Source organism: Panthera uncia, assembly GCF_023721935.1.
Source record: "Panthera uncia isolate 11264 chromosome D3 unlocalized genomic scaffold, Puncia_PCG_1.0 HiC_scaffold_8, whole genome shotgun sequence".
Classification (NCBI taxonomy): Eukaryota; Metazoa; Chordata; class Mammalia; order Carnivora; family Felidae; genus Panthera; species Panthera uncia.
The window spans coordinates 2,424,254-2,451,120 of NW_026057586.1; the positions used below are offsets into that span (position 1 = coordinate 2,424,254).

The window sequence follows — 26,867 nt, forward strand, 5'->3', positions numbered from 1 at the left end:
AGCTCTTTTCGCCCTGCTCCTCCGATGCTCCTTCTGGCACCGAGCACCAAGGAGATGCTCACGTCGTGAGTTTTCATAGCATCTCGTCCTGGACTTGGCCTCTGGCTTCAGGAAGCCAGCTGTCGTCAGCAGTCGGACACAGCGTGGGCGGCTTTGCCTAAACCTTGTCAGGAAACGCTCCAGTTGTAAAGACACAGGGAGTGCGAAGTCTGTGCTCAGCCCTGGTGGAATCTGAACGCTATTAGCGGCTGCCGAGTCTGGAGCCAGCCTTGTCCAGCCCCCGGTTTCTCCAGAAACACAGCAAACGGGGCCCAGAGAGGCCAGGGGGCCCGTCCACGGCCGCCTCACTGCCACGGGCAGGTGGTATTAGAATCCGGGTTTTCTGCCCCAAGCCTGTTTTCTCCCACACGTCCTGTTCCTTTGCTCTTTCAAGTAAGCTGGTTCCGCTCTTTAGATGTCCCCGCCCTTCATCTGAATCTGGGATGAGGGTCAAGTAAGAAATGCTGCGGTTTGTATGGAGTATGAAGGGTTAAGACCCCTCATGATAGTATTATAGCAGTTCACCAGGGAAGCACTTTATAGCCTACAAAAGGCCATCCCAGACGATCTTGATTTTGATGGAACAAGAAAATCATAAGGCCTCAACCTGGTGGTAATAAATCAGTGCCTTCTGAAAGGATATCGATCTTCCTGCGCCTTCAAGGTACCACTTAGAAACCAAATGCTGCGCAGAAACTGCTTCAAAAGCTCAAGTTCAGAATGCAAGCTTCCGGCAATCTTGTGTTCACAATATGCTTCCTGCACTCTTGATTGCCTGTTATGTAATTATTCCTTTATTTTTTTTTAAGTTTATTTCTTTTTGAGAGAGACAGCATGAGTGGGTGAGGGGCAGAGGGAGAGGGAGACACGAATCTGAAGCAGGCTCCTGGCTGTCGGCACAGAGCCCAAGGTGGGACTCAAACCCACGAACCTGGAGATTGTGACCTGAGCTGAAACCAAGAGTCAGAGGCTCAACTGACTGAGCCCCCCAGGCGCTCCTGTAATTATTCCTTTAAGTGCCGTTTTTCAGGAACAGCTTGAAAAGAGACTTCATTGCATGATGTGGTCGTGTCAAGCTTCATTATTTACCGTTGCTTTGCGGTGGTTTTTAGGCAGAAGGAGGTGAGGAAGGAAGGCTTTGTGAAGTTGTCGCTAATGTGTTTTGTACCAGGAGAGCATACGTTAAAAGGCCTGAGATGGAGGAAGAGGGGCCCCCTCTGACCTTTGGATGGAGCTTTTGTCCTTAATGAAGCCAAGACTCAATGCATGGAGAAATCCTTTCTCAGAGGAAATTGGGGGCCGTGCCCAGGTGCCCGGGTCCATTCGAGGCCGAGCTTGAGCCGGAACTCAGGGACCGTCAGAGGCTCATCTTCTGTAAACCGAGAGCTCAGTTAGAGCCCCCCCTCAGCGCAGGGGGAACACAAAGAAGTCACACCGTTGACGCGTCCATCTAGCACCTGTCACGTCGTCACCCCGTCATGACGGCTGCTGTCGGCCTCCTGGATCCAAACCCACAGCCCCGTCGCTGCGTCCTGCTCTCCCGCGACGCGTCTTCCCGCCGTTTCTGTAAATACGATTACCACTCCGCAGCGTCCTGGGTCTCTCCGTTGCGTCTCGAGAAGTGCAGACTCACCCAGTAACTTGTGGCACGCCCGGGTGAGCCTCGGGCCCACTAGACGGCTCCGAGGAGGGTCTCCTGCAGGCCATGGTGGGTTGGTGACCAGGCGTAGCATTCTTTTCCCTGATTGCAATCTGGAAGGTTCTGGAAAGAAGTCACTCAGTACTATGCTGCGTGCCTGTGTGAAGATAAGGTGCCAGTGAGATCTGCTGTCTCTGTGGGACCACTTAGGGGTTGGTGATTTGGATCTGGAGGTTTTAGATCAACAGTTCTAGGATCCGAAACACAGCTTTATCTTAGTTAAGACTCAGACTATGCTCTTTTGGCCCCAGGCCACACAGAAACCTACTGCCCGAGCAGGCGCATTTCCTCCCTGTGCTTAATGATCATGAGCCATCATGTCTGATGTCAAGGAATGTGTGAGTCGTCGTGGAGGTGGGTTGAGATGCACTGAGTCGAACACACATCGTTCTGTCGTTTGATCACTGGCCCGGGCTCTGAGCAATGCCCAGAGCATCTGAGTTTCTTCTCACTGCCGCTGACAGTGCCCCGGGTCACGAGGCACCCCCGGATCTCTGGTGACCAGGCAGGTGTGGCTGATGGCCGGCGCCCTGGGCCGTGTGGCCTAACACCCCTGTGATGATGTCGCACGCGTGACTCCCCGCGGGGGCCGAGGAGGGGGATGCCCGTGGGCCGGTCCCGGAAGGCAAGGCCCCTGCGGGGGTTGATTATCCTCTGACCCAGGGTTTGTATCTTCAGGTGCCTGTAAAATATTAACCAGTTGTTTCCAAGCACCTCCGGGAAGTAACATTCACCGTCCCAGGTTTACGCGTTTGGAGCCATGTGGGCCAGAACCCTCAGCGCCAGGCGGGGAGCGTCTGCAAGAAAGGGCATGCCCTGCCCACCCCTGTTACTCAGGCTCTAGATACCTCCGCTCTGAACCCCCGCCTGCCTCGTCCCGGTGCTGGGCCCCTGGCTGGGACAGCTTGTGCGCTGCCTGCCTGACACGGAGCCTCACAGGGGCAGCGGGGCCCAGCATTCGCTCGCGGTGACGGAGTCGGGCCAGCGGTGCTGCGGGGTCTCCAGACTTCCCACCTGCTGGGGGAAGGGGGTGCCCCGATCCGATCCTCTCCCCACGCGTCGGCAAGGCCCGTCTCAACGTGACTTGTGACACGGAGCAAGGCCAGCTTCCTACCGCCTGTTTGTGCCCGGAGACTTTATTCTCTGTGCGCAGTAGCAGGCCGGGGAGGGGCCTCGTGGGGCGAGACCCAGTCATCAGCCAGGAGGGGAGGGGGAAGGGGGTCCGGACCGCTGAGGACTCTCCCTCCAGTGACACGAAATGGGAGAAAACGGGGGTGTCACCGGGCCATTCCGAGGCCCACGTGCTGTTGAGTCGGAAACTCAAACCGAGCCTGGTCGGCCTCCCTCGGCCTCCCTGCCTCCTTTCTCCTGGGGGCTGTGTGTTCGCACGCACACCAGCGTCCAGACGCTTGCTCTCATCTCTGCTGTACGAATCGTTCAAGTGCTTGCCCCGGAAATTGCTTCAGACTCCCCGTTCTCACCTCGGCTCCCGTAAGCTTTCCCGCGGTTGACGAGCACGTCACCTGCTGTTCGCTGCCGGACCCCCATGCCCGCCGTGAGGTCTAGCCCGCGAGTGGCCTTCGGAAGTGCTCTTGGCGTCCTCCCTGCCTCGTTTCCCAACGTGCTGGAAAGAACCCCCAACTTCCAGATGCCCCCCGTGTTCCCCTCCCCGTGCTGCTCACGCCGCAGATCCGCACGCGCCCGTTTGCCGTGACGGAGCCTGGTGCGGACTTGCAGAGCGTGGAACAGCCCGGCTCAGCCTCACGCCTGTGTCCCCAGGCTCAAAATTGCGCCACAGAGAGCGCGGCCGCTCCGGCGTGAGCTTGAGGACGTCCAGCCCGGAGCCCGCGTCGCGGCTGCTCACCGGTGCCCGTGGGTCGAATCCGAGGGTTTTGACCGCGGCTTGGTTTCCGAGATGACGGCTCACAAATCCTTTTCAGCGTCTTTGCCCAGCGCTGTCTACTGCGGAGACAGTCCCGCGTTCCCGCTTCCTGCACGTGTCACGGCGCGGCCGTGTTACCCGAACCTCACAGCCGCCTGCTCAGGTGGGTCAGGCAGGTGTCACCGCCCCCTTTACAAGTGGGGGCCGAGGCTCAGGTTAGGTGAGTTGCTCGAGGCCGGGGGGCCAGGTCGCAGCCAACCAGGGGCCCAGACTCCGAGTCTGTCATCCCTCAACGCTGCTTTCATCCCGAACAACGAGCTTCTGAACTTAAGAAAACCCTCCCTTCCTCCCACGTCTCCTTTTGTGAGATGGCTCAAAATCCTTAAAACGCTACCCCTCCTGACTAGAAAACCTTTAGACCTTTCAATTGAAAAATATCAAACGAGACCCTGTTTGCTTTGGGTGCATTTCACCAAGGGTGTGCGGCCTTCCCCGGGGTGGACGGGACGGCTGGCGACTCCCTCTTCGTGTTCAGTTCGCTGTATTGACGGACATGTCTCGTGCGACTGACGAGCGTTTGGAGCCCCGCTCGCCACTGGGGCGGACGGTGTCGGGAAAGGCTGGGATCTCTGAGGTTAGCGGTCTCCCCGCGCAGGGCAGATACGGCGAGGGTGCTTCCCTTGGGAGGGTCGGCCTGCAGCTCTCCTGGGGGTCCGTCTGTCTGTGGTTCGCGTTCCCAGAAAGGAAATGATGATGCCCCTTTGGCAGTTTCACAGCCTCCTGTCTTACTACCTTTATTCAGGTTACCCCGTTTCCGGGCTACCCTGACTACACCCTATCAGTCTAAATTCTACAGTTTTCCTCTCCATCTTCAACCCGCGATCCAGAGGTCAAATAGACCACTTCTGTGCAAATCCACGATCCTCCTCCTACTTTGCATTCTTCTAGAATGTATAGCACCTGGTGATTCCAATACTCGTGATTGACACACTGCGTCCCGAGGACCCAGATCCCCGCCCCACAGCAGGTGTCCACAGGGCATCTCCTGGGTACTGGCTACTGGCCCCCAGTAACGAGGTGCGGGGGCCGTTCAGACCCAGGGCCCAGATGAAGCAGGAACTGTAGTAGTGACAGTGAAGTCTGTTGACCTTTTAAAGTCTAGTAAAAAGCAAAAATCCCGTTAATGGTTAATGACAAAGTACATGGACTTGTGAAAACGTTGCCTTCGTGATTTAAAAAATGAAAGAAAGCAGAAGTTCCCAGCCCGGTGGGATTTTACATCCTGCTGCTCTAAGTACATGTTAACGCTCCTCTCGGCTGGCAGTGACTCTCAGGGATCCTAGGGGATAGATTTTAGCAAATTCTCTGTGGGCTCTACGCCTGGACCCGTCTCTGTGGTCAGTGCAGACCCCAGCCCGTCCCTCCCGGCACCCCCCAGTGCCCTGCCACTGCGCTTCTTACTGGCCCCGCCCACACTCCCGCAAGTGCACCCAGGACGGGGAAAACATTGCTCTGAAACAGCACACGTGAACAGTCGCACCAGAGACCGATGACAAAGGCACATCGCCCTCTGGCTCGACACTGATCACGAAGCAATTATTTATTTAAAAAAAATGTTATTACAGGAAAGTTGAACTTTTCCAGTTAAGACATGTGTGGCAGATAGGCTCTTTGGGGTCCTAATTAACTCCCTGTCTGTCTCACTCTGCATTCGGCACCTTATGTGACATACCAGCCATTCTGTAAGAGGGGGAGAGGGCAGTTCTCTTCCTGATGTGTGGTCAGGGCCGTGGCTGTCGGCCCATCACGTTACTGACCCCTCCACAGCACATTGCTACAGGTGTCCGATCCCAAGGGAAAACCAGAAGCCGAGAGAAATCAAACTTGCTAAGGAAGCTCTACAGGTAACAACTATTGGCAGGCAGGGAATTAAAACCCAAATAATTTCTCACGTGCACTTCTCACCAGTTATTCTTGTAAGATACCCGGTAGGGATTTAAGAAAGCCTCTGCCCTTCCGTTGTTAAACGTGTGTACCCCGCCCCCCATACAGGTGTTTAAAGGAATGGGTTCCTATAAGTTCGTATTGTTTTCAAGGCTACTTGCTAGAGTAAGGTCTTACTTACTTTTGTTGTGCTAATTAATAATTTAGAAAATGTACGATGCTTAGACCTACTGTAATGGTTTATTCCACATAAGACATATTTATAGTATGTTAAAACAATCCCTAGTTTTACTTAAAATACTTTCCTAAAAGCACAGTACCCTCAAAGCTAGATTCAGTCTTCTGAACTTCACTTTCTCAGCTGTGAAATGGGAACAAAGCTTACAGGGCTCTTCCTGTAATTGCATAACCTACAAGGCGGATGCCTTGAGCCCAAAGGCACCGTGAGGGACAGTAGCAGACCAGCTGCCCCCGTCACCCTGACCCCGCACGGCCGCTCCCAGCTTCGTGGGCAGCTCCAGGCTCAGTCCCCGAATTCTGGGAGGTTTGGGCGCACGTAAGAGGGTCTGGGTGATTTCTGGGAAGACCGGTATGGAGACCTTCTCTGTGTCACAATAACGTTAGCCCATTGCCTGTAAAAACGCACGTGGCGGTGCCTCAGACACAGCCAGTTAGCGTTTCCGTTTCCGAAGGCTCTTCCGTAGGGGAACCGCTGTCTCTGGAGTCCCTTGCTCGCAGTCTCCTTTGTCGCCTGCGTGGTGACTACAGCCTCGAACCAGCAGAAGTGCTCAGTTAACTTGCCGTGCTGGGCTGCTCTGTGGTTCAGGGGAGCTCTCCTTACGGGCTCCTTGTTTGGTGTCGCTTCCGGGCTTCTCAAGGGCCGCTGCTGTCCCTGCCCCCTTCCCTTCCCTTGACCTTGTCAGCCTGAGGGGATGCCCCCGCCTGGGGGAGCCCCTGGAAAGGTCTCTGCGGTACACACGCAGTCAGCGATGGTGGCTGCAGCTGTTTACCCCCCAGCACGTGCTCCCATGCACCTGCTGGGAGGATGGAGGGACGGAGGGACGGAAGCCAGGGTGCCTAGAGCCCCCCACGGGGTGCCTCGTTCTCACCACTGGGCAGTGAGAGGGCTTTTCTTCCCTCCACTTGAAAGGAAGCTGAGGCCCAGAGAGGTGGAGCCAGCTGCCCCACGTCGCCCAGCACAGCCTGCCCTGGAGCCCGGCTCCGACCTGCCGCGTGTGCCCTTCACAGAGTGAGAGCAGCTGGAAGTGTGGTGTCTCCGCCTCCGCATCCCTGCGCACGTCAGCCTCCTGTGCAGGTGCACCCAGACACCCCCCGGGGATTCGGTCCCTGTGGGTGCCTTCAGGGTGCCCTCCGAGGTGCCGTGGGTCCCGGCTGCACGAGGGTCGAACTATAAACCACAAAGGCCCAGCGGCTGGGTTGCTTTCCAGTAAAACTGGATCACTCACGTGTGAGGCTTATGCTCACTTCTAGCTCCCCCTCCCCCCCCCCAGCTCACACCAGTGTGGGTAACCATGCGGGCATTATAGAAGGTTCCAGAAACCCCCGGCGCTGACTAGGAGTGTCCTCTGGACCTGGACTTCCCTCTAAGGAGAGGGTGGCAGCTGGCCACAGCCAGAGGCCATTCGCCCTCCCCTCCCCCACCTCCCTCTTGTCGCTGTTGTACAAGAAGCTTGATGAATTACCCGCGATGCCTCACGCTCCGCGGGCTTCCTTGCAGCACCCCACATGTTCGCCAGAATCCTGTCTCGAGTCACTTAATGGCAAAAATGACGTGGCCCAAAGACACCCTGTCAGTGTCCCACCTGTGTCCACAGCGGGTTCGGGAGGCTGGCGGCTGGCGGTGAGTCCCCTGTGACCCCCTTGGCGGTCAGGCCGTCACTCGTGGGTGCGCTGTGGTTTGCCCGTGGTCCTACAAGACGCCCCTCAAGCACCACAGGTGCCTTGGAAGGCGTTGGCCCGCGACGAGGCCCTAATCTGAGACGAAGATCGGATGCTACTTGTCACTCGTATCCCCGGTCTTTCTTTCCCCGCCCAGTTTGCATGTTGCGCATTTAGGGCTGGAATCTGCACGCTCGAAACGATACGTATAAAGTAAGTTCTCCTTCGGTGAATCTGAGAGGCCAGTCAGAGCTACCTGGTTTTTGTATGCCTTCAAAAGTCTTACCTGGACTTGCGTTACTTCCGTCTATCCCGGGTCCGGTGGTCTTGAGCTTTCTGAATATTGATTAAATATTTCGGGAATGGGATTCCCAAGTACAGCCTGAAGCTTTGCTTGGAAGTGTGATGAAGTTTTGATCAGGACAGACCAGCTTGGAAAAAGCATTACTTTCGCAGCTGGGGAGAGATCGGTCACTGGGTTTCAGCCTCGGTGTGTATGTCGGTGGCGGGCGGGGCGGGGGGGGGGGGGGGGGGGGGCGCCCGCGGGGTTTCAGCCGCGGGGGGGGGGGGAGGGGTCAATCATTGGGTTTCAGCCGCACCTCAAAGGCCCTCTGTCCAAACATTGCTCTGCGTTTGCCCACAAGCAACCCCCAGCTATTTATACCCCACAGTGTTCTGATTTAGGTTAAATCCTTAGAGCTTTGTCTTCTGGAAGGACGGAACACCTCTCCGGAGTTGCCCAAATGCCAGCCGGGGCGACGGTGAGGGAGGCGGTGGGCACCAGGGGGTAGGGGCTGGAGAGCAGGGTGCCCAGGTGAGAACACGGAACGTCGCTCGTTACGTTCAGACAGAAGACGACCCCGGAAGTCCAAGTTGCCGACTTCCAGTTACTGCGTTTGCCTGTGTTTCACTTTTTTCCCCTTCGCCTGTTTCACCCACCCACCCCCCACCTCCCCTCTGGGGCCCATCAGTGTGTTCTCTGTAGAAAGAGCCTGTTTCTTGGTCTGTTTCTCTTTTTTTTTTCCTTTGTTGCTTTGTTTTGTTTCTCGAATTCCACACCTGAGTGAAATCATATGGTATTTGTCTTTCTCTGACTGACCTATTTCATTTAGCATAATACTCTCCAGTCCCATCCACATGGTTGCAAATGGCAATATTTCATTCTTTTTTATGGTTAATATTCCACTGTACGTGCACACACACACACACACACACACACTACATCTTCTTTATTCATTCATGTATCAATGGACACGTGGGCTATTGTAAATAATGCAGTAAACCTGGGGGCGTGTATACCTTCAAAATAGCGTTTTCATATTCTTTGGGTAAATACCCAGTAGTACGATTGCGGGATTATAGGGTAGTTCTATTTTTAACTTTTTGAGGAACCTCCACACTGTTCTCCACAGTGGCTGCACCAGTTTGCATTCCCACCAGCAGTGCAAAAGAGATCCTCTTTCTCTGCATCCTTGCCAACACTTGTTATTTCGTGTTTTGTTTGTTTGTTTTAGCCGTTCTGACAGGTGTGAGGTGATATGTCATTGTGGGTTTGTTTGGTATTTCCCTGATGATGAGTGACGCTGAGCATCTTTTCATGTGTCTGTTAGCCATCTGGATGTCTTCTTTGGAAAAGTGTCTATTCATGTCTTCTGCCCATTTCTGCACTGGATTATTTGTTCTTTTGGTGTTGAGTTGTATCAGTACTTTACATATTTTAGATACTAACCCTCTGTCAGATATGTCATTTGCAAATGTATTCTATAGGTCGTCTTCTAGTGTTACTGATTCTTTCCTTTGATGTTCAGAAGCTTTTTGTTTTAATGTAGTTCCAAGAGTTTAGTTTTGCTTTTGTTTTCCTTGTCATAGGACACAAATGTGGTGCTATGGCAGATGTCAGAGAAATTACTGCCTGTGTTTTCTTCTAAGATTTGTGTGGTTTCAGGTCTCGCATTTAGGTCTTTAATTCATTTTGGGTTTATGTTTGTGTTGGTGTATGAAAGTGGTCCAGTTTCATTCTTGTGCATCTAGCTGTCCAGTTTTCTCAACACCATTTATCGAAGAGACTGTCTTTTTCCCATTACATATTCTTGCTTCCTTTGTCAAGATTAATTGATCATATCATCGTGGTTTTATTTCTGGGATCTCTATTCTGTTCCATTGATCTATGTGTCTGTTTTTGTGCCAGTACCATACTGTTTTGATTACTGCAGCTTTGTGGCGTATCTTGAAATCTGGGATTGTGATACCTTTAGTTTTGTTCTTCTTCTTCAAGATTGCTTTGGCTCTTCAGAGTCTTTTGTGGTTCCATATGAATTTTAGGATTGTTTGTTCTAGTTCTGTGAAAAATGCTTTGGTGTTTTGATAGGGATTACATTCAATGTGTAGATTGCTTTGGGTATCATGGACTTTGAACAATATTTGTTACTGCCTGCGTTTAGTTTTGAATAGTCAATTCTTATTTCTAAAACAGAGTGGGAGATCCACAAGTGTGTAATGCGTTGTTATTCTGTGTCCTCTCTTCATCTCGCAAGTTCTCAGTATTCAGTTAAAACCCTGCGTGGAATCCAAGAGAAATCAAACCTCAGAGTAACAGCTGCTTCACATCCACATTCAGACCCAGGTCTCCTGGGAGAACACCCACTCACGTTCCCTGACGACTGAGCAGACTCCCAGATGACAAAAACGAGTTCTCCCCTTATTGAGTAAAGTACTATGTGTGCCCAAACCTCCATTTTCCCCGTGAGGGTTCTGTGGTGATCCAATTTAAATGAATGAGTACAGAGATGACAGAATCACACCAGAGGCTGAAATTATCTGCAAAGGTAAACTTGCATCTTTAAAAGCATGCATTTTTAGGGGCGCCTGAGTGGCTCAGTCGGTTGAGCGTCCGACTCTGGCTTCGGTTCGTGGGTTCAAGCCCCATGTCGGGCTCTGTGCTGACAGCTCGGAGCCTGGAACCTGCTTCAGATTCTGTGTCTCCCTCTCTGCCCCATCCCCACTCATGCTCTGTCTCTCTCTGTCTCTCAAAACTAAATAAACATTAAAAAACTTTTTTAAAGCATGTATTTTTAAATATTGGGGGTTTCTTTCACTCGCATGCATCAAAAATGAGGAATTCACCTGAATCCTCTAAGCTTATGGTGTTTTCTCACTGCCAGAGCTGTGTCTGTGATTTGCCAGAACTCATTATTGCCACGTCACCGAATCTTTCTCTTCCCAGGGCCGTCACTGGAAATGGGATCGCCCGCCCCAGTTTCTATTTACAAAGCATGAGGTGGGAAGGGTGTTCTGTCCACACGCGGTTGGCTGTTGCTCGTCTCTGCTGTGTAACGGCTCACGTACTCACACACACCCTGGGAGGTGACGCTCGCAAATCCCTTTCTCACCCATCCTGCCCTCAGTTGGGGTCCTGTGGACAAAGGCAAGGGCATCCTTCAGGGTCACTGAGAAGCATCCAGAGCTATGGGAGGCTTTGGAAAAATTCAGCTCTTAAGCAATTAATTCCCCTTTTTCCTGAGGAGTACCTTTTGGGGGGGCAACTCTTGCCTTTCATCCAGGCGTGTGTAACGTTTTAGAAATCCTTCCCGTTTTCAGAAGACAGTTCGTTTTGTTACCTTTCAAGGAAAGCTGTTTCACGTTCAGCAGGGAGTCGGTTCTCTCATAGTCGTTAAAAAGGGTTCCTCGTGGAAAGTTACATTTCGGAACGGCAGTTCCTAAATACCAGCACCTGCGGCCCATTGATGGTTCACAGCGACGGAGTGAGTGGTCCTGATGCACGTCCAAGGGTGAAGGTGGAAACACAATTGGTGTAGAGTGGGTTTGGCTACATTCTGCAGTGTTGATCCTTTTCGGGGGGAAAATCATGCATTTGCTGCTGAAGTTTATGTTAAAAATACAAATGGGGAACAGAGTTTTTTTTTTTTAATCCAACTTTATCTTCCTTGCAAATGCTGCAAATTCTTGGGATACTTGTCTGATAAGCAGTCCTTGGTCTGATCTTGCGGTTTCTGTGCTCACGTGGTTCCCCAAACAGTGAGCCCGCGTGGACCGCCTCTCATTTTCAGGAGGGTTGCCCTGTCCTGCCTGTCAGTGCGTCTCACCACGCCTGGGGTGGGGGGAGGCGTGCCCCCCAAGTGTGTGTGGGTCGCCGGGTCGACACCATCCACGAGTGTTCTCGACCCGGGTTCTTTGTCTACAGACGAGAACACAGTGGAGAGTCTTGGAGACTGAACGGAGTGTGGGTGCGGGCAGGGGCCCCGCTTCCCAGTGTTTGGCTTGGGATCGGGGGCCAACAGAGGCACCCGCTGGTGAGGCTTCCCGTGCCTCAAGTCTGGGGGTTCTTATTTTCTCCTTTCAGAAATGGGCAGAACAGAGCACGTGTCACAGGACTGTTGCTCGGATTGGAAACTTTGAGAGTCCCAGCCTTAAGGCTAACGCCTTCTGTTTTTCTTCTAGCTTCTGACCAGCGCACCGGCTCAGGATGGGAAACCATGCGGGAAAGCGGGAGTTAAACGCCGAGAAGGGCCACAAGGTAAGAAGCGAGCCGGGCTCGGAGCATCCCTCCAACAGCATTTGGTTTTGTCCTTAAACACGACCCTCCCGATGCACACGGTGGCTGCCAGAGCTCCTGGTACAGCTGGTGGATTGTTACCCCCTACCTTAGAAACCTCTAGGGCAGACAGACCGAACCCCGCACGCCTCGGCCGGGACCCCAGGCCCACGACCTTGCCAGTGACACCCCCCTCCCTCCCATCCCACACCATCGCTGTGCCGCCCTTGGAAAGTACAGACGCGCCAGAGGGGAAAGGGCCAATAAAAATGGTCCGATTCCTTCCAGGGAGTCCGAAGGAGTCTCCTCCGTATGTCCCACACGACGTCTGCCACCCACCAGGCTCCTGGTGGCCTCACGCTCTGGCCAGGGCTTTTTCTCCACCACCGAAGGGTCATTTCAGATGAGGAAAGGGGGCTGACATGGGGTGAGATGTGCTGAATCTCCCCTGACTCGTGGGGGGGCAGGCAAGGGAAATCACTCCTTGTCTTTGGTGCCTAACTGCACGGAACCTGACAAGTGTTACAGCCACAGACAGATGGCAGTTCACAACGTCCTGGCACTGAGGCCAGGGCGCCCCCAGCGCCACGTGGGACCGAACTGAGTGGAGGCCCACCCCCTTGTCGTGTTGCGTAGCACAGTCTTTATATGATAACAACCCACCCAGCAGCACTGGGTCCTTCCTGCTCGGTGCTTGGACCCCATTTCTGTATCCGCCGGCTGCGACATGTTCTGGAATTTGCTTTCAGGTCTTCCCCTGCAAAGGAATGAGTGAGAACACCCTGTTCTTACCCATGTTTTACCTCAACTGAAGTTGCAAACAGCATCATCTAGTTTCTTGACTCACGATTTCAGGCCCAAGGTGAACGGGAAGGGAGTTATGTGTCTGTGACGTTGCTATGGGTTTGGAATCCTCCCTTTCCCGCCAAAAGGGGAAAATTTTATGAATACTTCAATGATTCCAGTAAATACTGAACGGGGACTGACTTGTTAATTTTTAAAGGTCAAACCATTCTAGCGATAATCTCATTGTCATAATGGGCAGAGGGGTTGAGCTCTGTGCCGGGTTACCGTGGAGCCTGGAGATTGGGGGACCGGGGTGCCCTCTGACCCAGGGCAGAGTCTCCCCCAGAGGTGAAAGTGGAGAGGGGCCCTAGGCGGAGCTCTGGCCTGTCAGGGCCGCGGGAGCACAAGTCTTGTAGGGACAGATTTGCGACTCCGGTTCTAAACGCCACTCTGTGGCTCTCAGTTTCTTTCCTGTCGTTGGACCTCATAAAACCCAGAGACATGGTCTTAATTTGTTACTTCTACCTAAGTAAGGTTGTTGAGCACCAGTAAAGCCTACACTTGAGGCTCTTGTCTCCTGACATCTGATGTGTAACGTTTGGATGGTTTGCAACATTGGAAATTTACGGACACTGGTTCCTGCAGGTATTGTTAGGTGTAAAAGCTCTTTGTAAAAAAACTGTTTTGTAACTGGACAGAAAATGTTTGATGCCTTTCAGAGCGAGTGCCAGAGATGTTACACGGCACGTAAACTTGTACCAGGACAGAAAACAAGTACACGAGCTCCTGCCATACTGTTGCCCATTCTGTGTGTTTCTGCATGTAATCCTGTGAGGCGTGTTTTGACTCGCGGGAGAGTGGAAGGAAAGCTTCTGTCGTGGCAGGGTGCTGGGCTGACCTGTTAGTGGGGGGCAGCTGCAAGGCAGAGTCCCTTCCCTTCCCCCCCAAACCCTGGCCTCCTCCTCTGGCCTGTCCACCCCTCACCTCCCTCATCGTGCCGTGCACGAGGGTCTTGGCATTGGTTGTTTGCACAGCTTCCTGGTCCGGCCGGGCCCTCTGTCCAGCGCTGGGGAAGGAGACGTAGTCGCTTCCTGCCGGGACCTTCCAGTCTCCAGCTCTCGGGTGTCTGCCCGTGACTCAGCACCTTGTGCCTTCTTACTGGCTTCTCCCTCCTCCTAAAGAGGATGCAGGAGGGAGGAGCATATGGAAGGGATTACTCTGGAGTTTCTCCAAAGGTGAAAGGAAAGGCCCCCCTTTCCACCCTGGCATTGCTGGTAACCGCTGGGGCGGGACGCTCGGCCGCGTAGCAAGGTGGCTGACAGCCCTGTGCCCGTGGCCCCAGCACAGAGCAGAACACCCCATGGTGAGTGTGAGGGACAAAGACCCCAGCCCCGGGAGGAACCACGGGAACAGAACGTTTCCGTGATTCCTTCCCGTTCCCAGAAATGAAGAAACCCCTGTTTTGCCTTTGATTCCCCGTGTTTTTAAGAGTCGTGGTAGAATTTGATTTCCAGATAGCGCCAGCTCACTAACTTATCAGCTCTTTATCAGTCGCTCCCTGTCTAGCAAGGTGACTTGGTAGAACCAAAATGTCCCAGCCGCCCTGGATGACCCAGAGGGCGCCCACGTTTGCTGCTGAACACCCCCCCCCCAACTCCCGGCTCCAGGCCAGACTCACAGGGTTCTCAGCAGGCCCCTCCCACAGAGGCTCCGGGAAAACTGGTTCCACAAGCTAAAAATAGACTCCCCTGCCTTTGGGGAGGCTGCACCTGGCCGATGGCCCTGGGGAAATGGGCAGGACACCTGCACAGGGGGAGGAGACATTTGGCTCACTGGCTACTACAGGGATTCCTTACCTCTCTTCGGCTTGAATAGAAGGTGTCAGACCAACTGTTCCTTGGGAGGAACTGCGTATGCAACAGGCCCCGAGCAGAGGGTCCGTACATGACGGGCACTTGGGACATGGTCTTTATGCCACGGGCCCTGAGCAGAGGGTCCACAGATGACGGGCCCTGAGGTTAGGGTCCATACACCTCAAGCACTCCAGGCAGAGACCACGTATGTTGCTTAGGCTGCCCTGGGTTTGTATCCCACTCGGCGTGGGACCCTGCATTTCCCCGTTTCCCAATTTCCTACCTACCTTAAGGAATTAGGATTTCCAGTGCCCTTGAACTATTTCTTAACATCTGAATTCTCAGCTTTGTCCGTTTTGTTTGTCTGTCTGTTTCTGTTTTTGAACACTGACATCAGTTTCCTTGGGAATGAACTTTAAAAAAAGGAGCCCTTAAAATCCCCTGATTTCTTTCTTCTCCCGTGAAAGTAGAGGGTGTCACTCGTCAGAATCATTCCTACTGGAAATGTGAAAAATAAAGACAACCAGTAGTCTGCATTGACATATTTTCTCCTTTTTCCAAAATGAGTGAAGTCAAGTGATGAGTTAAAATGTTGAAATCTTAGCCAAGCACAACAGTCCTGAAAACCTGCTTTCATCTGGGGGTGGCCTGGACTTTTCCTCGTGGTCGTATCTGGCCTCACACACTTTCTCCACAGGTGCCTGGCCATGTTTCTGGAGGTTTCTGTTTAATCAGCCTAAGGAAAAATAGACCACACTGAAAAACAAAATCTGAGAGCTTGCAAACATTCACATCTAAGTTTTACAGTGGGGAGTAACTTCGTAGTTTGGTATTTCCAATTAAACGGATTATCTGGGCTGTTGTTCAAAGCCGAGTGCGTGCCAGGCACCAGCCCATGCACGTTGCCTCTCCGGGGGCGTTCACATCCCTGAAAAGTTCATTCGCGTATTTAATGATCATTAAAACCCGCTTCCTTGATGAGACTCTCCAGAGAACATTCGAAGGATGCTCTGAGAAAAGAGACACCAGTTTGCAGGTGTACAAATATACCCAGCAACGTGCGGACCGTCTTTCCCTCTGACGGGAAAGTACGTTTCCTTTGAAACCACCGACATCCCAGCTGTACAAGGGGCAGACCTTGTCCGCCTGCTGGCTGGTTCCTCAAGGCCACGCCTCCATGGAGCCCTGGGTCCAGCAAGTTCTCATCCCAGGTATGGGATGGATGCTGTTAGGTTGCCTGGCCTGTTTGGAACGCTCCGTTCTGGCTGTACCATGCTCAAGGGTGAGAAGGAGTTCTGTTTGAAACCATCATTGGTTCGAGCTAATCGTCTCTCCTCCCCACATGGAAGTCAAGTTCAACAGGGTCCTGACCTGGGCCAGCTCTGCTCGTGGATGTGTCCCCAGGCCCCCTCTCTCCCTGGCGCTGCTTCTGAGGGGGTCCTGACGGCACAGTCTGTGGGTGAGTGTGGCCAGTGCACCCCTCCCACCGCCAGCTCCAGGTCGCCCGGGCTCCCCCGGGGTCGCCAGCCTGCGAGCCCCGGGCCGGGTGCCTGTACTCCCTGCAGCCGCCCAGGCTCCAGCCAGCAGCCTCGTGAGACTGACTGAGCACGGAATTCACCCGGAAATACTTCCCTTCCTGATTTGACTGCAGTGCGTTGGCAATTGTTAGAGCCATAAATGCATAATGTCTAGTTTCAAGGCATATCACCTAAAGGAAACTTTGAGAACCCAGATAATTCTTGTGTTAATCATATGTTTAAAAGCTTCAGGAACTGAAGGAGTGCCTGGGTGGCTCAGTTGGTTAGGCATCTGACTTCGGCTCAGGTCATGATCTCACGGTCCATGGGTTCGAGCCCCGCGTCGGGCTCTGTGCTGACAGCTCGGAGCCTGGAGCCTGCTTCGGATTCTGTGTTTCCCTCTCTCTCTGCTCCTGCCTTGCCCACACACTCTCTCTGCCTCTCAAAAAGTGAATAAACGTTAAAAAATATTAAAAAAAAAAAAAAAAAAAAAGCCTAGGGAACTGAAAAGCAGAAGGTGTTTCTTTACAGGCACGTACCAAATAGTTTGATGGTCTGAAACACGGACACATCTAGACAACATCTAGTAAATTCTTAGACAGTGAGGTAGAGAATTCCACTGTGCCTTACCCTCAGCGGCACCTCAGAGCTCGTTCTCTGTCAGTCCTGGTCTCTGTCTCTGCGTCTCTGTCTCACACACACACACACTCACACACACACACACACACACACACACACCCCTGTAAAGGATTCCTCCCAACCCCGACGGTGGAACGTTCAACTGTCTCTCAGACGCATGTGGCCCAGAAGCACGTGATGTGCGGCTAGCTCGACCCAAGAGCCACATTTGAAATGTTATTTATTTTTAAATCACTTAGACTTAAATGGTCTAAGTTTGGAGGTGCGGCACGGCCCCGCTGGATGTTCTGTCCCTGTCACCCTAATCCTCAGGGTACCTGGAACCCCGTCAGATAAGCGTCAGCACCTTTCTGTCGGCGAAAAGAATTCTGGTCTCTGTCAAAGTCATGTAGTTTCGTGCAAAGGTTAATGGTGAAGGCAGAAGGCAAAATCCCGTGAATGACACAAACACAGTTAGAAGTACCAGAAACTACCGAGGGTGATGCTGGTGCCCTACAGCCTCCGATGGTGAGAAAGAGGTCTCGGGGCGCCTGGGGGGCTCAGCCAGTGGAGCATGTGACTTCAGCTCAGGTCATGGTCTCACAGCTTGTGAGTTTGAGCCCCGTGCCGGGCTTCACCCTGACGGCACAGAGCCTGCCTGGGATTCTCTCTGTCTCTGCCCTACCCCCCTGCTCTCGCTCTCTCTCAAAAATGAATAAACATAAAAAAAGAGAGAGAGAGAGAAGGTGTTCTTGCCCCCCGCAGCCCGGAAGGCCCACAGCATGTAGCTCTGTCTCCTCTCGCTCCAAGGCAGGCTGTCCGGGTCAGAATTCAGGCACGTGATCGTTCCAACAGCGTCTGTTGACACAGGCTGTTTCGGGGTTCAATGCACACTCGAGTCCACCCTCCTGCTTGCTTCCAGAGAACTTCAGTGAGCGCCGAAAAAGAGAGAAATACAATAATGTGAGAGACATGCCCTTTGAAAGAAGCCTTCCAAAATCTGTGAATAGTCAATAACCTTCTCATTACAGTTCTGGAAAACTCACGGTGAGTCCGCATCTGACTTGAGCACAAGCCAGAGAATGTCACGCGAACCATCTTCCTGCCGTTGGGTTTTGTAAAGTCACGCTTGTGCTGGGGACCAGGGCCAGCTCTGGGGGGTGGGGGGGGGGGCTCCCAACCCAGAGGGCAGGTGTTTGTGGCCCACAGGGAAAGGCCGCAGTGCCCACTGGTGGGCATGTCGGTGCTGTGTCCGAGATACAGAGCTTTTTGACCAACATTACAGAATCGTCTTACTAAGTGTTTACAGCAGATTCTAGAACGTGTTGAGTCAGCAGTGCTCCTGCCTGTAGGACGAACTCAAAGAGAAAGTCCCTTATCACCGATTTGCGTAGAAACACGACCCTAAGGTTGACTCTGCCGTCGAAGGGTCAGAAGCAGGCACTTGTTTCGTCAGCTGACACAAGAACGCTCACACCTTTGCGGGTCGGGCGGCAGTGAGTGGACAAACACCTGTGTAATTACCGAAGACAGAAGGTGTAATTAGTGACACAGCCACCCCTCAACAACCCTTAGTAAAAATAGCGCCGGGCTGATTGTGACGTGGTGCCCCAGGCCACGTAAACCCACGAGCCGAGCTGTCAGCAGCCAGCCTGTGGACCGTCAGCCCGCAGGCTGTCCCGTCCTGCCCCCTGCCCGGCGCCCCCGTGGCTCGGAGCCGGCCACCCTCCACCCTGGGGGGACCCCTTCCATGCCCGCTCCTCCTTCGAAGCCAAGGCCTCGGGATCCTGGGCCTGCGGTTGGGAAGGGCTCCCGACGGTCTCCGGGCTCGGGACCCCGAGGGCTCCGGCGTCTGGTTTGGGGCTTGAAAACCCCATGGCCGGGACACCTGTGTGACGCTCATGTTCCGTGTCCTTGCGTGCTACCGTAGGGTTTCCGAGGTCTTCAAGTTCGTGGGCAAAGCTGGTTTTTATCAGAAACTGTGACCCAGTTCGCAAGCTGCTAACTTGAGACCCGAGCGGTTGTTAGATGTAAGTGATATATTAACACTGGTTATTAAAGTGAAATCAGTCGCCAATAAAATAATTGCGTAACACTACGGACGGGACAGAACACGCACCAGATGTCACATGTCCTCCGTGTTCGCCCGGCCCGCAAACCTGTCTTCTGTCTCCCGTCCCGGACTTATGTCCTTGGCCCTCGAGCAGCTGGTGGCCTGAGACGAGGCGGCCGGTGCTTCTGTGAGACAGGCCTGTTTGCCGTCTTGTTTCCAGCTGGATGCACCGAGCTTTCTTACTTCACTGGCTGATCTTCCCTAATGGCTCTGTCGCTGCGTCTGTGGTGCTCTGTTATTGTGCGTGTGCGGACGGGGAGGAAGGGGAGTCCGAAATGTTGCCCTAGCGTCAAAGGGAGCACGGAGCGAGCAGAAGCACAGCTCCTTTCATTTCGTGTGTGTGTGTTTCAATCGAGAAGACTTTTGAGCTTGTGATGAGTGTGATCTGTGTGAAGCGGTTTTTAAGCTCTCTTTGGGGTTTACCTGTGACCGAAAACATGGTCTCGGGTGGGGCCGAGCACATACTTGTTCGTGAATCATCAGTGACGTGGAGGGTGTTAGACGGCAGGGGGCGGGGGGCCTCTGGGACAGGTGACGAGCCACGTTTCCCGGAGCCGGCCGTGCTGGGGCTGAGGCCGCTTTGGGTGCTGAGTGGCTGTCATCACCCCCAGTGACTCAGTCCCTTGCCGTTCTGGCAGCTCACACAAGGCTGGCTGAACCCCGTGTCACAGTCCAGGCCAGGTGAGCTCAGGGACGCCACTGAGGAACTTAATCTTTGAAGGCAGATTTGTCTCTGATACCGACAGGGAAAAGCATGTCCTTTCATATGAAAACTCTGTGCTGCTTTATTATTAAGAAAGAACGTGAGAATGCAGGCTGGTGCAGCCCCTCTGGAAAACAGGATGGAGGTTCCTCAAAAAATTAAAAATAGAACTACCCTACAACCCAGCAACCGCACTACTAGGCATTGATCCTTGGGATACAGGTGTCCTGTTTCGAAGGGACACGTGCACCCCAATGTTTATAGCAGCACTATCGACAATAGCCAAAGTATGGAAAGAGCCCAAATGTCCATCAATGGGTGAGTGGATAAAGAAGATGTGGCATATATATACAATGCAGTATTACTCGCCAATCAAAAAGAATGAAATCTTGCCATTTGCAACTATGTGGCTGGAACTGGAGGGTATTATGCTAAGTGAAATTAGTCAGAGAAAGACAAAAATCATAGGACTTCACTCATATGAGGACTTTAGGAGACAAAACAGATGAACATAAGGGAAGGGAAACCAAAATAATATAAAAACTGGGAGGGGGGACAAAACAGAAGAGACTCATAAATATGGAGAACAAGCTGAAGGTTACTGGAGGGGTTGTGGGAGGAGGGATGGGCTCAATAGGGAAGGGGCACTAAGGAATCTACTCCCGAAATCACTGTTGCACCCTATGCTAACTAATTTGGATGTAAATTTTAAAAAATAAAACGATAGAACAAGTTAAAATTAAAAAAAAAATTATAAGCAAGGGACAGAGAATATAAAAAACAGTAAGGTTTGAAATAAGTTAAATATAATTTTTTTTAATGAAAAATGTAAAACTCAGTTGACAGGTTGAAATAAACATTAGATACAGCTGAAGAAAAAATTATTGAATTAAAAGCTAGATACGGAGAAGTTACTTGAAAGTAGTCCAAAGATACAAAAATATGGAAAATATATGTTCCTAAATTATGGAAAGACACGAAACACTGATTCCAGAAACCCACTGATGGCCTTAAATAACAAATACATATATGACTATATTTATATAGTTAGTCATCTGACATTTTTTTTTGAGAGAGAGAGAGAGAGGGCGCAAGTGAGTGAGGGGCAGAGAGATTGGGAGAGAGAGAATCCCTCGTGGGAGAGACAGAAGTGAGGCTCACCAGAAGCAGGGCTCATCCTCACCCGAAGAGGAACTCGAACCGTGAGATCATGACCTGACCCAAAGCCAGATGCTTAACCAACTGGGCCACCCAAGCGCCACAGTCGTCCAACATTTTAAATGAAACTGTGGAGCACTAAATGGAGTGGGATATCTATAGAAGCCTGAGCAAAAGGGATGGTTTTAACCTGATAGCTGGAAGACAGAAGCAGTGGGAGACTCTCTAATGTACCTAGAAGAAAATAAATGTCAACCTAGAACTCTATACCAGCAAAAGCATTTTTCAAGTCTAATGAAATTTTGAGTTTTTTCTATCTCAATGAAAACTGAAAGTTTACCAAAAATTCTCACTGAATAAAACTCTAAAAGTTTTCCTCACTCAGAAAGAAAAACAAGAGAGAGAACATCTTTATATTTCGTAAAACCCTCTTACGGTACTTTTAACGAAACGAAATGTAAAAATCCAGGTGTCAAAATGTTATTTCCTATCTTTTCTCACTTAACTCCTTTGGCAGTGTGGTTTTAAACGTTTAAATTTGGAAGCAGGAGATTTTATGTGCTGGAATATGCTTGTGAAAAGTTGTTTTCCGTGTGTATGTGTGTGTGTGTGTGTGTGTGTGTGTGTGTGTGTGTGGAGGGGGTGTTTCGAGCCCGCCAGCCCCAAACGCCGTGAACACTAATCACCAGCCTCCAGCTCACCTTCTCCTGCTCAGCCCAGCTCCGCAGTCAGATGCATCCAACCTAGTCTCCTAGCCGTGACCTGGTACCTGCATTACTTTAATTGTCCTATAGTTAGGCAAAAACCTAGATAAAGTTCATTCTTAATGTTTCTGTGGCTATTGGTCCTTGCAAAACAGACTGTTATTTAATGCACCCTAAATTACACTTGAGCACGAGGCATGTGTAACCAAACACGGGCCATACGTCAACAAGTAAGGCAAGTGGGTGATGACATTAATTACACACGGCGTGGTAGGATTAGGGCAGGGAGGCGTGTGCTCCTGCCTCGAAATTGCGTTAAGACACGTAAGAAAATACCAGCGTCTTCAGATTTAAAAGTAAAGGCTAGCTCCGGTGTTGCTTTCCGATGTGTTTGAGGAGGGCCCTGCCGGCTCAGCTCTCCCTCCAGCCAGGTCGTCCTCTCCTGCCCCCGGGGCCCGGCCAGGCCGCCTCGCACCTGCTGTCTAGTCTCTGGCTTCTCCCAGACCTCCTCTTGCAGCTACTCTGTGTCACTGTGCTCATGCAGCACCCCACCCCCAATGCCAGGTCCCTTGTGTGTGTCTCTGGGGTTTTGCCCCGGATGCCAGCACCCACTCTCAGCCCATTTCCTCACCCGTGAAAGGTGCCGTGGGCACCCCGCTGGCCCCGAGCACTGAGCCATTTGTGTGCATTTGGGCATCTCGCCTGTCTGCTCTGCACGCACTTGTGGGGCCCTGCTGTCCCCAGGCTCTGTGCTATGATTTAGAGACACCATTTTACATTCAGTGAGTGGAATTTACAGAAGCCGCTTCTGAAACCCTGAACTCTGCATGCATGTGGTCCCAGGTGGAGGCTTAGAGCCCCCGTGGTTGCAGGAGTGGCTTTGCGAGGACTTGTGCAACAGCAACCGCTCTGGGGATCCCAGCACCGCCTCCAGGAGGGACCAGGGCCCCAGCTGGCTCCTCACAGTCCAGACCTCCTCCCCCTGGTGCCTGAGGAGCGTTGAAAGAGGCCAGACCAGGGGTGCCTGGGTGGCTCAGTCGGTTAAGCGTCCGACTCTTGGTTTCAGCCCAAGTCACGATCTCCTAGTTTGTGACTTTGAGCCCTGCATCTGGCCCTGTGCTGGCAGCACGGAGCCTGCGTGGGATTCTCAATCTCTCCCTGTCTCTGCCCCTCCCCTGCTCATGCTATCTGTGTCTCTCTCAAAATAAATAAACAAACTTAAAAAAAAAAAAAGAAGAAGAAGAAAGAAAGAGGCCAGACTTGAGCCAGATTCAGTGGGGCAGGGGATGCAGCGGCTGGCCTTCTCAAAGGGGAGTGGTGGAACCCCCAACCAGGGATGCCCTCAGACACCACAGCTCCTGGGAGCTCTTGGCTTTCTGGGCAGTGGCCCCAGCCCAGGCTCATCTCAGGGCAGGAAACAATGAGGGGAAATGGCATGATCGAATGTATGTCCTTGTCTTTCTATGAAGTAAGGCCTCCGTGAAAGCACGTGTGTCTAAGGGACACCCAGTGACGCTGATGGCCACGTTCGCTTCATCGTCTAGGCTGTCCTGGCTCGTTGTTCCCGAGACGCTAAAATCATGGGTCTTAGATTTTTTTTTCTATTGAATTAATAAAAGGGCTCTTGTGGCTGCCACCCACACACCAAATAAATTGAATGCAAAATCCTTTTTTTGTCCTTCTATTCTACTTTGTCACAATTACAGTGTTTTAAAAGGTTCACTGCAGTGCATTTCAAGGTGAAATGTGATGTGGTATTTGTAGAATATTCCAAGAGTGTATGATTCTTCCTTTTGACGAGCCGTGTTTAATGCACAGACTCTTCTCGTTTGATGGTTCGAATGCAAAGTATTTAGTTACTCGGTTTAGGAACATTGCATTTCATGCCTTTCTTGCCAGCTCTTCAGTGTTTTAAAAAGAAAATCAGTCTTTGATTTTCTGGTCTTTGTTCGTGAACATACGTGATAGCACTCTAAGTACTAGGAGACGGAGTATGGTTTTTTAAAGTCACAGTTCCCACAGTGCTCAGAACACCAGGATGCTTCACGAACAACACGGAGAAACCCAACGGAGCGCATCTGTCCTGGGTGACCCAGCCTCCACGTGACCTGTCAGGTCCATAAAGACTTGGTTCAAAATATGTTTATAATTTGTATCTTCATCTAACTAGACGCTGCCTTGATTTTATCGTCAGTTACGAAACAAGAGAGGTCTGTGGCCTGAAAAAGAATATTTCTCCTCAATGTGCCTTTGCAGCCAACGTCACGTTCAGACCCTTGATGGAGGGAGGACTCGATCTTATCACCCCTGGTGATCGGACCTATCCCCACCTGTACTCGTGAAGTTCTCCAGACATTCTCAGTCTCTTAATGGAGTCCACAGACGTAGCCTGATTGGTTTCTCCGGCGCCGAGAGCCCGCTGGGGCCAGGTCTGCGGCTCTCACGGCTCGGCCCCCATCACAGGGACAGCAGGGTTCCGCTTGGAAGACGAGCGTGTGCGTGGCCCAGGGATAATTCCGTGTGCAGCGCGAGTGTGTTCGCTTAGAGCGAGGACACCAGAGTGCAGGTACAAGTCTAGTTCTGTGGGAAATTTCCCTTTCTGTTTGAATCTTACTGCATTAACACGCTCATGAAAGCCTGTTTGTTACTTAAAAAAACGATTTTACGCTCACCTCTTCTAAAGTACGGAAAATAGAAGATGCAGGTTTGCAAAATAAGTTAATGGTAGCTGGCAGGCTTCCCACACGGGGCCATTGGGACCCTCGTGACCACTTTCAACAAGGAGGCCGGGAGGCTGGCATCGCTGAGGGCTACGGTCAGAAATACAGAAATGTTAGACCTTATTGTCCTTCTGCCCTATCCGCATTAGGGGAAGCAAGTAAATAAGCATGTGCAGGCATGGGGGCATATGTTTGGGGCACGTAAGTAGGACCCTGAGGTTTTTATTACATACAACTAAAGGCAATGCATTCAGCTTCCAGTTGAGAAGATCAGAGGTTTCCACCGCCTTGTTCTGTGTTCAGTAATGTAGAATATCCGTTGGAACTGAATGAATTCCTTACGCGAATGGCCTTTCAGTGCGTTTTAATCGAACTTGCAATTTACTCTAGAACTCTAAGCGAAAGAGCCACGCTCAACAGTCTCTCTCTCCCTCTCCCCCTCACACCCTTCCCTTATGTGACCATCCTTCTCATTTAAGACGTGACCGGCTGATACAGCAGTAGCTTCCAGGAATAAATGGCAAGATATTTGTGTTCCGAAAATAGAAGTTACTGTGTCCGGTTACGCAACGGGCCCCGATAAACAGTCTTGCCGTGACGCTGGTCAGTGCTTGTTTTGCTGTGACTTCTGAAAGTCACTGTTTAAATCAAACCCTGGGCTCATTTCTTTGCCCTGATTATTGGAACACCGCAGTCCTAATTACACTACAAAATGATCTTGGCAGAGACGGTGGCTTTAACACTTAAGTCGTTAAAAGAGCCACTTCCTAATCTAAGGTAACGGCTCCATAAACCGCCTCAAATACTGAGCTCCAGACTCCTTTCCAGTGATGCCGGGACCTTTCGCTGTTAACTGCCTGCAGGCCCAGCTCCCACGCTTTTTAAAAACACCTTTATGAAGATGTCATTCACATGCCGTACCATTCACCCATTTGAAGTGTACAATTCGGTGGGTTTCTGGTGTATTCACAGATATGCAGGACAGCCACCAACGGTCAATTTTACCTATTGGCGTCATCTCAGAAAGAAGCTGTCATTCGCTCCAGCCCTCAGCCTCCGTGCCCCGGCCCTCAGCAACCACCAATCTCTTTTCTGTCTCTAGGTTTCCCTGTTCTGGGCATTTCACCCGAATGGAATCATCTGATATGTGTTTGTTTCTGTCTGGCTCCTTTCGTGGAGCATAATGTTTTCAGAGTCCACGTAGCACGGGCCAGCGCTCCATTCTTTTTTACGGCTGAATAATGTTGCGTTGTTTGGACGGACCACATTCGGTGTATCCATTCACCCACGGATGGGCATCGGGCTCTTTCCACCTTTTGGGGCTTATAAATACCACGGCTAGCAGCAAAAGCTCATGTACGAGGTTTTGTGTGTGTATGTGTTTTCTTTTCTCTTATATAGTTTCTTAATTAAAAAAAAAACCTGGATTTTCATATACTCTTGTTAGCAGAAATGCTTGCTGTGTTTTCTTTGATGCCATTAAAACAGACAGGTCTGGATAAGGAGCCCTGACTTTGCAATCTCACCCCATGGAGACTTGTGACATCGTTGTTTGTTTTTTTCTTTCTTCTGGGGTCTGCGATATTGAGCAGGAGACGTTTTCTGTGCCTTTGTTCATAAATGCATTGGAGGTAATCACTGTCGCCAGGTGTAGAAATAACCAGCCTAAGACTTAGAATAAAGTCTTCCAAAATTTTAATCCCCCACATTTCAGAAGCCAGTCTGGGATCCTAGCACTGAATCCCACGCGGTCCCCACAGCGGATGAGCCAGCTACGTGAGGAATGATTCCTCACCTTTAACGTCATAGCCAGAATCTCACCGGGTCCTGGCTATGGGGTGCATTCCGCTCTTTTTCTTTTAACAAATAGTTCTATTGATAAATTCAGATACCGTTAACCTTCACCCATCTGAAACGTACAGCTCAGTCCTTTTTAGTATCTTCCCAGGATTGTGCAGCCATCACCACAATCTGACTCTATAACGTATTTGTCACCTCTCAAGGAGACCCCGCAGCCACTAGAAGCCCCCACTTAACCCCGTCCACCCCGGGCAACTGCTAACGTACTTCCAGTCCCTCTGGATTTGACTGTTCTGGACATTTCGTGTATAGGTGATGACGCAGCATGAATTTTTGGCGACCGCCTCCTTCCGTAGAGCACAGTGTTTTCAAGCTCATGCCTGTGGCAGGTGGCAACACTTTGTTCCTTGCTGTTAAAGAATTATATGCCCTTGTAGGAATAGGCCGCATTTTAATTATCCATTCATTCGCTGCTGGTCATTTGGGATGCTTCCATCGTTTGGTATTGTGAATATGCTGCTATGAACACTCCTACACAGGTTTTTGTGTGGACATCCGTTTTCATTTCTCTCGGGCGTGTACCCAGGAGTGGATCTGATGAGTCCTACTACGGTAACTCCGTGATGAACTGTGTAAGGACCCATCAAGCTGTTTTGTGCAGTGGCTGCACCGTTTTACTGGCAATGTCTGAGGGTTTCCGACTTCTCCGTGTCCTGACCAACTTACTGTTGTCAGTCTTCTTGCTGGTATCCGTCCTAGCGGATGCAAAGTGGTGCCTCACGTTGTGCTTTTGATTGTATTTCCGTCACGCACGATAATGTTGTGCATCTTTTCCTGTACTTACTGGCCATCTGTCTGTCTTCAGAGAAATGCCTATTCA

The 26,867-nt window shown here is 51.5% G+C and overlaps 1 protein-coding gene across 11 annotated transcripts in view; it reads left to right on the top strand.

Annotated features, from left to right (window-relative positions):
- MBP (myelin basic protein) overlaps window positions 1-26,867 on the top strand; it is a 116,175-nt gene that overhangs the window by 12,687 nt on the left and 76,621 nt on the right. For all 11 annotated transcript variants that reach the window (XR_007455209.1, XM_049619278.1, XM_049619279.1 and 8 more), the window contains exon 2: window positions 11,922-11,997. Coding sequence is in view for 9 of the 11 variants with exons in the window: in XM_049619278.1 (XP_049475235.1) it covers window positions 11,922-11,997 (76 nt within the window). In the remaining 2 variants the exon portion in view is untranslated. The remainder of the gene's footprint in view (window positions 1-11,921; window positions 11,998-26,867) is intronic.